The sequence below is a fragment of the Cornus florida genome, unplaced genomic scaffold, assembly GCF_030987335.1.
Source record: "Cornus florida cultivar Cherokee Brave unplaced genomic scaffold, ASM3098733v1 CherokeeBrave_3.0.0_Hap2_Chr01, whole genome shotgun sequence".
NCBI lineage: Eukaryota > Viridiplantae > Streptophyta > Magnoliopsida > Cornales > Cornaceae > Cornus > Cornus florida.
In genome coordinates, this window is record NW_026775571.1 from 43,646,352 (window position 1) to 43,657,641 (window position 11,290).

The following is an 11,290-nucleotide window of genomic DNA, read 5'->3' on the forward strand; positions in this document are numbered from 1 at the left end:
TAAATTAACAAGGATTTTTTCCAAATTAAAATTGGCATTTATCATTTAGACATTGACATTGTATTTGAAAAGGATTAGCTTCACCCAAAGAGTGGGAACACCTCTCTAATCATTCGAAAATTAATAATAATAATAATAATAATAATAATAACAACAACATGTAAAGCACAATGAAACAATTAAATTACTAGGTATAATATTGGCAGTACTCCAGAAATATTCAATAATTTCTTGGGAGAGCCCCATTATTGTTAAGCCTAGTGTAGAACGCCAAAAATCCATTGAATTAAGGCATCTCTATTTTGGAACAATAAGGCCACTTAACATCTCTGGGAGGTTTTACTTTGAGCATCGGATTGCGGTCGAAAAAATTGGCTGGCCGGAGCTCAAACCCGCTGCTAACCGTTGGCATCACCGGAAAATCTTCTTGGTATGGTACATGATGAAAGCCCAACGTGTACCATAACACAATGTCCCTGTTTTCTATCTCCCTATCCCTGCAATGTAATTTAACAATACTAATTAGGAACCTTAACCCATTATTAATACCAATTGTAAAAATGATCAGGTCAAAGGCCATGATTATGCCGATCAAACCGTCGGTACCTGAGGCTCCATACGGCTAAGTTGTCATCACCTTGGCTCTGATCAGCATATAATCCTCCAGCCCATTTTTCAGACTCGTTATATGGTGTGACCCACACATTGTACTTAGTGAAGGCCCCACGCATTTGCGCGTAATCATCGTCCGTTAGTAGTGGACCCACCGTGGATTCGGGGATCAGACGGTAGCCAACATTGTTCCCCACCTTGGTCTTCTTGTTTGGATTCACCACTAACAGGTCAGCCGGGTTCAAGCCGAGCTGAATCCGAGCATCAGACTCGGTCTGAGCCGTTTCACTTAAAGCGGTCCAATAACTCTTCCTTGGAGATCTATTGTCAGTTACACGCACAGTTTTCAAGCTAGTCTTGACAAAGGAGTTTGCATCACCGTCCACGTCGAGATCAAGGTGGTAGGTCACAAAATGATCATGGTATGTACCGAGTGTGTTTTCTGCCAGCAATGTACCATAGACTTCCTCCTTTATCTGATCTTTGTGGGTGTACTCTGATCCCCTCACTTCTAGCAGACCAGTTAGCCCAACCTGTGAGATGCTCATTGAGTCTAGATTCACAGCACATAATGTCATTTGAACAATGTACTAATAATCTTAATATTCATTTGCTCATTAAGTAATGAACCTATTACATGCCTTTAATAAATAAATAATAAAATTATTATAACACTCTAAGAAGACAAAGAAAGTAATAAACTATATGAACATGATAATATATTTTACTAGTTAACAAGTTATGGCCAATTCCGAAAATGGCCATGTCCTAAACAAATGTGAAGCTTAAATTTGTAAGAAAAATGATAAAAATCTCTATATGTTAATTATTTAGGTAAACACTCCAAAGAGTCCTTGTTAGACATTGTTTATTGGAGTGGATTGGGCACAGTAGCATTACTCAATATCTAAACTTGTGAATGAGCTGAGCTCCAGTTGTTGATTGACTAAACTGTAATGATAATTATTTGTTTAGTGGTGCAATGACTTTGTGTTCAATAAACTTTAATGCTTTCAGTTTTAAAATCAATACTGGAGTCTAATAGTTTCATAAATTACAGTAACTTTGATGGAGCCACATTGCTTAAATTCCCAATCAACTATGTAGTCATAGTTACCAACAGTTGATACCATCCTCACCACCAAGCTCACTTCTGGTCTAACCTCTCTTATCTGCAAAACAATTCCAACTTTCATTCATAAAATTTCCCAATCGATCTTATTATGCTTAAACCAGTAGATACTTAAACCAGTTGGAATTTCAATTACCACTTCCCCTGGAAATCCACCTTCAGTATGGCGCCATATGATCTCTCCGGCATATCGCTCAAATAAACACAACGCATTCAAAATCTTTCCTGGTGTGCCATCCTGCCCAGTGAAGTACCCATCCATGAAAACTGCATTTTCTGGGCAGTCCCTCAATGGCTCGAGTGATGATGCACAGAGACCAAACCCATATTCACCAGCATCAAAGAATGTCCTGAAGTACCATTCTTCTGTTAGATCCATGTATGGCACAAAGAGCTCTGACACAAACCCTTTATAGAGAACTCGACGATATTCATCCTTGTCGAGGTCATAGATTGATGCTAGGGATATAACTGGACCTGCTCGCATGTCGAATGATAGATGGAAATCCCAGTTAGCCCACCTAATTGTAGTGACAAATTTAGATATGTTATTCATTAACTGTGTGAATCAAATCACTTCTAAATTCTGACTAATACAAAATTGTCCAATCTCATTTGCTGAACGAGGAGAATCACGTTGAGTTTCACTATACTACATCCAATTAACAAGGTTGAATGATCACAAGAATGGAAACAGTGTTATGAAAAAATAATAATGATTTGGAGTCTGAAAGTTGAACAACTTTGACTTATTTATGCGAGTGAAGACTGACATCATCATGATATCCTTAATATTCCCTCAGTCTATACTCACCTAAAATTGATCCAATTTCAGATCGACTCCCTATCGTTTACTCACGAAAAATTAGAGCAAAAAAAAATAATAAAAAAAGTTGGTTCACTCAAAATTAGGATTCATCCATAGATTCATTAAGATCTCAACTAAATATTAGTTCATCCAAAACTAAGAATATGTCCATAGTAGGGGTTAAAAGTTAGTTCACCCAAAACTATCATTAAGATCTCAACACAATGAAGAGTAAACAAATAGAATGATTTACAACTAACTACTCTCCACTATACTCCCATAGAATTAGGGTTCCATAGCAAGTGTGAAAATACCAATGTACCCAAAGAGAAATTGGGGCTTCTATTAGACAGTCAATATCATGGTTTGTGTGAGTGTGTGACTAACCATCTTACCTTATTGTATGTCCATTGATGGTGAAACTTGGTCCTTCTGGTTGCAATACTGTTATCCCCTTCAAACGTGGACCGAAAGGCGGCTTCTGCTTCGATTCTCTGTAGTCTGTTCCATCTGCCTTCGGTACAGGCACCATCAACCTGTCACGGTAATCCTTGATCTTCATCTCATCAAGGTCAACGATCACTGTTATTCCCTCAATAGGCCTCATGTACAGATTAACTGTCCCATCCAAGTAATAACACATAACTTTGACCACCCTATTACTCTCCCTCTTCTCTCCATACCATCCTATAGTGAAACTCCCACACACAACTTCCTCTAACTTAAGCCCTCTCTTGCCAATTGAGTCTAAAAATGGCGCATATGTTAGTGACAACTGGACTGCAGCCACTTGTTCTTCAAAGTTGAGCATAGGGTAACCATGTCCATGATAGACTCGATCGGATACCATCGAACCAGACGTTAAGTCAACCACAATTTCATGAGTTTTATGGTTGATACGGGCGATAACGAAGGCTCGGCGAGGTGGGTTTTGGATGGCTTGGTTTGACAACCATGAGAGGATGGTTGGTTTCTGTGGTTCATCTAAACCTACATAATGGAAGGTCAGGTTGTGGTGTGGACTTGGTCTGGACCCGTGTACTATGGTTCGGACTTGATTGAGCTCTGATGGAGTGAGTGGGTCAAGTGGATGGTGCTGTTGGGTCAAGTTAAAGGAGAAGATTGAGTAGAGGAAGAAGAAGAAGAAGAGAGACATGAGATGTGAAGCCATAGACAGGGCTTTGGGTGGAAAATGAGACTAAAATGTAAAAAAGAAAAAAAAGGGCACACAAACCAAAAAAATGTATATGGATAGCTCAGTGGCATAACCTCACATCGTCGAACATAAAAACTTGAACCCCGTGAATAGGAGTGTGCCTTTGTTTTACCATGTAAAAACATAAAAATAAAATGTATATGGATAAGTTTAGGCTGATTAAGACATGTTTTAGCCTGTTATCTATGGTCATTAGCAATATGGGATAAATATGGTTCCATTTTTTTACTTGATGTTTTGATAGATTATGTACAGTATATAAAAGCAGTCATTTGCATGAAGACCTAATTTTTGGTAGGTTGATGGTCGCTTTCTAAAAGTTATTAAATTAATAAGAATTTTATAAGATACAGATTAACAAAGATATTAAAATAAAAGATTCTCTGTTTTCAAGGTTTTTATATGAATTTTTTATTTAATTTTAATATTTTTATGATTGATATTTTTTATGAAAAGACATTAATGTCATCGACTTAATGACGTGACGCAATTTGTCTTATATTATATAAGGATTTTAATCTTGTAGAATTTAAATCCATAATTAGTTTGAGGTCAGCCCATTAGTAATAATTAATAAATTAATAAAAAAATTGAATAATCAACTTAGTTTTATAAATCGGGAATAAAAGAACTTAGTTTTATTACTCTTTTAATAAATAGAAATACATATCACAAATGTCAAATTTTTTTTTTTTAGGTCAAATGCAGAAAATACAATATATTATGTTTACAGTGCGTATCACGCCCCTCCTGTGTAGAAAACACTTTTAAAGTTTCAATTTGGTCCCTCGTGACACATTTAAACTATAGTTTGCCTAAATTGCTGTTATATACATATTTTACATATTATTTAAAAATGCAGCATTTTATGAAATGACAAAAATGGTCATTTAGCACATGAAAGGTGTGATACGCACTATAAACATACTGTGAGGGTATTTTTTGTACTTTATAAACTATTTTTATTTTGAATCATTTGATCTTAATGGTTAGATTTAATTAAAAGTGTAGTTTTCTTGCTATTTAAATAGTATGATGACCGTAGGTGATTGAATATCCATTTTATGGTTTTTTTTTTTTTTTCCCCAATAAAAATTGAACACCCATTTGTTGCTATGTAAAGAACTAGAAACAAGATTTTGTATTAAAAGGAAAATATATAGGTGGGTTTGGAATGTGACTATTAAATTCAATCTAATTGTTGGTATAGAAAGTGCAGAAGAATTTTTATGGAAAGTGCGGAAGAATTTTCTTATTCCACAATAAGTAAGAGATCACTACTAAATATATGTGAAAATTTCTTGCAAATTGTAAAGTTTAAAAAATTAAATGTATATTATTTATATATAATGAATAGTATTTTTAATGTAATTTTTTCACTAGATATTTAATGAAAAATGATAACTATATTAAAATTTAATTTGGAATATATATATATATATACATTATAATTATAAATGGACATACTGTATATTAATAAGACAACTGTTTTTTTTTTGTTTTTTGAGAGAGTGATCATACCAAAAGATTAGAACAACACACTGTTATTGGAAATATATAGGGAAATTTTTTCTTTTAAAAAGGTGATAAATTCCTCAAAATTTGGTTAAATATAATTAATGTGCACATAACACCCCTATATTACGAGATTATTAGCATATACACTCTATTCAGCATTTTCGAAAGAGTAAAAGGTAAATGGTGTTTTTGCATAATTTTAAAAGAATATGGATGTTTTTAGCACACTTTTTCAAATAAAGGTAAAAGTTTTACGCGAAGTATACATTAGGAGTGATTTTTGCACTTGACCATGTCCCCTCTTAGATTTAATTTTTAATTAAAATCATCCTTAATTACTTCATCCTATGTAAATTTTGATCAACCTATTTGTCATTTATCTTTTAGACAAACAAGTTTTTCTTCTCCGCCAATACATCTACATCTACAGGTCTCTCTAGACCTCAACCAGGTGGGCATGTTGTTGATAACGTTAACAAAACAACGTCTAATTGTAGTAAGTGTTGGAAACTAGTTCTGAAAACAAGTGTTTCAAGGGTGAATAAAACTTATCTGCAACTAATTTATAATTAGGTGCCTATGTGTATTATGTTAGACTACAATGTGAATATCTTAGTGTAAAGGCCAGTTGCATACAAATTCCAAAATTCAGGTTATTTAACATAACCTCTATCGGTTCTTTTCTGTATTCTTAATGTTTAATGTGGTTGAGGATTGGTTAGTAACAGTTAATAAATTGTAGGTATGCATTGACTTACAATACATACGTGAATGGGTGTGTTGGTTGAAAATGTACAATCGAATAGACATAACCTATTCAATATAAACCATTGCAATCTATGGGAGTGGATGTGTCTAGTGGTGAAGAGACATATATAAATGGTTGTGTCTAGTGATGAAGAGACACATATAAATGGTTCCATCCATTGATGAATAGACACATATAAATGGTTGCGTTCATTGATGAAGATACACATATAAATGGTTGTATCCAATGATGAAGGGGCACACCTAATCTGAAAAGGCACTTATATTTCTATAAATACCACATTGGGCTATCATTTACAATTTTTTCAATTCATTTTCTTCTCCTTCCCTCTCTAGACTTAAACCCAACCCGAGTGGATTCAAACATAGGTCAAGTGGTCTGAGCCACTTAGACCCTAATCCAATTTCATCGAGTCATATTAAGATTGGTCCAAACAATTTGGTTTGGATTGCATCCAATTTAACATTCATATATTATAGATGCATTTTTTGAGTCAGAGAGAGTATTGCACGAAGGAGGTTCGCCGTATCTACGAGTTTATAGTGCTGCTACTGGTGGATGTAAATTATTGTATCCTAAGAGACAAACACCACAGAGTCTTTCAGTACCATGCGAGACGTAAATTGTCTTAAGAATATAATATTCAATACTAGCTTCGGTTCAGGTTCTTTATTTATTATTATTATTTTATTGCTTTAATTTGCATATTTAATTAAATATCGAGTTTTATATTTAATTAATTATTTTTAGCATATTATTAATTATCTCATGTCATATTATTATAAGGTTAATTATATCTTAAATATCATTTGAAGCATAAATTTTTTAACAATCTTAAGACAACTTATTCCTTGCATAGATTTTATTATATGTTTCTATTTAAAATATAAACAAGTAAAGAGTATACTAATAATTGAGACATAATAAAATGATGTTATATACATTATTATATGATAATATTTTAAATATTGATGTGTTCAATATTATGTGAAATTGAAGCATGTTATATAAGTAGATTAGTGAATTATTTATATAATTCAATATTGGTTGAATTATTTTAATTTTATAGTAAGATATTATTTAGTATTTTATATTACCTTAAATAAGTGCCAACTAGATTTGAAAAAAGGTACTTTATTACTTTTATCAAGGATTACACATGATACTGTCATGTATATTTGCTACCAAGCAAAGATAAAACCTTAGAAATGTTTAAATATTACAAAAATGAGATTAGGAATTAGCTTGGCAAAAATATCAAGGTGTTAAGAAATGATAGAGTTAATAAATACAAAATACCATGTGCTGATATTTGTTCAGAACATGGTATCATTCACGAAGAAATGATGAATGCTATGTTGATAAGTTCTAGTTTAATTCAGAATTTGTGGGAGGAAGTTTTGCTTTACGTAAATTATGTTCTTAATAAAATACCTCTAAAGAAAACTAATGTGACACCATATGAATTATGAAAAGATCAAAAACCTTCCTAAAATTCTTAGAAGTGTAGGGGTATCTAGCTAATGTTGTAGTTCTATTTGTATGAAAGTTAAAGTGGGACTTAAAATGTAGCGACCTTGTGGGTGGGTGTGCAATGGGTGTGTGCAAGAGGTACTGACAGGCTGCCACACTAAGCGAGCTACAGGTGCATAGTCACACATCGCCTAGGTAAGGGAAATGTGAAGTGCTTTTATGTGGTGGTGTTATTTTCAATTAGTATGAGACCTTTTGGGATAAAAACCCAAGAAAAAGACCATACAGGCTTGGGTCCAAACCAAACAATATCATACCATGTGGTGGAGTAGATCGTTACATAAAGTCTTTGATAGGTTATGCTCATAACAGTAGTGCATATCATTTTCTTGTGCATAAATCATACAATGAAAAATAAGTATGAGCTTAGATGTAACAAGAAGGCTAGAACATCTAAATCTTTTGATCCTGATTTTCTAACATGTTTATTGGAGAATGAGCCATAAAGTTTTAAGGAAGCAAAGCCTTCTCCTGAATATTATTATTTTTTGGATTAATTATGTGATATAATTAATCATGTGATATAATATTAAACTATATCATTTATGTGAGTTTAATATTATTTATATAAGTGCTTACTTTTATTTGAAATTATAATATTGAGTTGCGTAGTTAAATTACTTAGTATGTATAGTAATTCAATTTTACAATATAGTTTATTTAATGTGTGATATTATTAATTTTGTATGAGTTCATGACTAGTTTGTGTATTTAATACAACAGACAAAAATTGACTAGTCTAGCTATGTCGATTCTCCCGATAGTCAAGGGAAAAAGATCTATACTAGTATCTAAGATAAGTATAACTGTGAGAGAAGATTTTTCGATAATTCTAAAGAGTTTAATGGAAAATGTTATGGATACACTAAGCTAGTACACTAAGACAAGCTAAATCAAGATAGTTAGTTATAATGTACAATTTATCTAAAAACTAAAATGTTACTGAGCTACAAACTAGTTAGCTTAACTATAAGTTAAAATGATTCATGAGGTGCACAGAACCTAACAAGAAGATAAAAATCTGTTAGTTGGTTCTAGCTCTCAACTTGGTAGTAAAAAAATACGAGGGTGGTGAGTAGCCATTTTAGCCATAAATTATTTGAGCTATACATCATATTTTCTCATATAGGAGGGAATAATATTACTTGTGAAGTTGTAATTTTTTTAAGAATATTTTTCAAAACAAATTACTCTAATACCAAGGTAGACTACTTACATAAGTGTGTATTAAAGTTAAGAGCTACTAGAATTAATAACTGAGTAAACTTAATTTTAAGCTAGTGGTAATATCAGAGAAGTGGGTGCTCATCATAACCTAATAGTGAGATATGAGAAGAGTGTGCTTAATTTAAGCTAGTAATGATATCTAAAAACTCATTTTTAACTACTAATGATAGCTAAGAAGTGAGTGCTCACTATGTGGTGATGTATTCAAAGCTTAAATAATAAGTAAGTTATTTGCTTAAATGATTGAGTTTTGTGATGTGTGACACTTGAAAGGTTATGACTTGTTAATATGACTAACTTAACATGAACCTAAAGATAAATAGCTCAAGTCATAAATATAAGAAATGTAGAAGCAAATATTGAATTAGAGCCCAATCTAATTAATATCTATAACATTAATTCTCAACAATATCGGTGAATTATTATAAGAATAAGTTAGAGATAAAGTGATAAAGTGAGTACATATGCATTAGAGATTGTTATACATGCTTCTTGAAAAGCGAATATGGAAAGGTGGATGAGGTGAAGTATTTAGTATATGATATTTCAAGAGTTAGAAAACTATAATAAATATAATTTCAGGATTATCCCAAAGTTGTGAGGGTGATACTATCCATAAATGAAATTTGCTACGAGACATCTCATCTTAAGAAAAATACTTATAAATGTGGGGGGTTCTGAGTCCTAAGAGTTTTAGATAGAACTAAAAATCATTTATAGTATTATAACAATAGTTCTTGTTGTTTCCTATGAAGAAAATATTATGGAACAACTCGAAGAGTTTTTTTTTTTCCAGTTGAAAAGTTGAGTTATTTCTTGCAGTTGAAGAGTCAAGTGTGCAAGCTTATAAATTCTTGAGTGGATTAAAGTTGGTACCGAGACATTGACATAAATATGATGCAAAAATCATTGCATACCTTAAAAAAATTAATGATATACTAATTAGTATATTTGATATGAAAGATTTAACATCTGATAACATAGTCTATTCTCAATAGAGTGAGAATGAGATAATACTAGTTACGATAACAAAAGCCTAGTTAACTTTTGTAGATGTAAATCTCAAATATAAATACTAGTTAAAGTATATCACTAGTTGAGATCGCAAAATATCTTAATGACTGTGATTAATTGCACACTTTCAATCCAGAATAAGATCTCTGAAAAGCAATAAATTGGGTAGTTGAGATACACTCTCAGTCTAATATTGTATAGATCGAGGTATCTAACTAAATTGGAGGCATAACAGTGATGTAATTTGGATGTGGGATATTAAAGACTTCAAATCCAATAGTGGCTATGTCTTTAAAATTAAAGGTGTAGTTGTATATTCTTAATTTTAACTCAAAGTTAGAAACTTTGAATAAATCAAATAGGAAAGTCAATAGACTTCACCTAGAGGGCATTTCAAAGTAAGTCTACACTTGTGCCACTAAAGAAAAAGATATTGCTAATAAGTAATTTTGGGGTACAAAGTATACATTTGCTTTCAATCGGGGAAATCTCTACAAAGTATAATATTTCTGTATATAAACATGTGGCCACATATAAAATTGAGGGTTGTACTATAGAGCAATTGTATAGATCATCGAGGGGAATGGGGTTAAAGCTGAAAGCTAACAAGTCACCTTAATGGAAACCCAACCTAGCTGATTAGAGATCCTAAGATCTAGGTTCAAAAGGACAACAGAAATTCTGAGTGACTCAATAGAAGCACTAGGAAAATATAAATCTTCTGCCTATTTCTATAAAAAGACAATGCTACCTACAGTGAGGATTAGGATAAGCTATGCTTTTAATGACTCTTATACCTTGAAAATTCAAGTGGGGTATGGTAGGATACTCTTAATAAAAAGTCACCTATATGAGTTTGAAGTACAGCCGCTTCTATGGTAACTATAAAGGCTAAGTTTTCTAGAGCACTCATGAATGCTAGGAGTTGTTCAGGGGCAAAATGAGCACATCAAAGAGGACTAACTCTGTGAGGAAGGGTACTGTATGTTCGTTATTGTCTTGGTTTACACAAACGGCTGAACAGTTCAAGACGTCACGTTCGTTGGTTAGCCAGTAAATCCAATAGCAATACACTAAGGAATGTTCAAGGTCAAAAGCTACTTATCTTGATGCAGTAACTGTCTGACTATACTCTCTCTAGTGTCTGTATAATCATCTTTCTCATTTAAGCAGCCAAATTCTATTCATGTGGGGGATTGTTGGAAACTAGTTCTGAAAATTAGTATTTTAAGTGTGAATGAAACTTGTCTATAACTAATTTATAGTTGGGTGCCTATGTGTATCACGTTAGACTACAATGTGAATATCTTAGTGTAAAGGTTACATACAAAGTTCAAAATTCAGGTTATTTAACATAACTTTTATCAATTTTTTACTGTATTCTTAATGCTTAATGTGGTTAAGGATTGGTTAGAAGTGGTTAGTAAATTGTAAGGATGCATTGGATTACAATACATGCGT

The 11,290-nt window shown here is 32.5% G+C and overlaps 1 protein-coding gene across 1 annotated transcript; it reads right to left on the reverse strand.

The window, feature by feature from the left end:
- Window positions 1-286: 286 nt before the first annotated feature.
- LOC132271409 (amine oxidase [copper-containing] alpha 3, peroxisomal-like) lies at window positions 287-3,883 on the reverse strand. The gene is made up of 5 exons (XM_059772778.1): window positions 2,948-3,883; window positions 1,881-2,265; window positions 1,671-1,784; window positions 607-1,145; window positions 287-497 (listed from the first exon to the last, which is right to left on the reverse strand). Exons 1-5 carry the CDS (start codon window positions 3,721-3,723, stop codon window positions 287-289), a joined length of 2,025 nt encoding a protein of 674 aa, XP_059628761.1. The 5' UTR covers window positions 3,724-3,883.
- Between the last annotated feature and the right edge of the window lie 7,407 nt (window positions 3,884-11,290).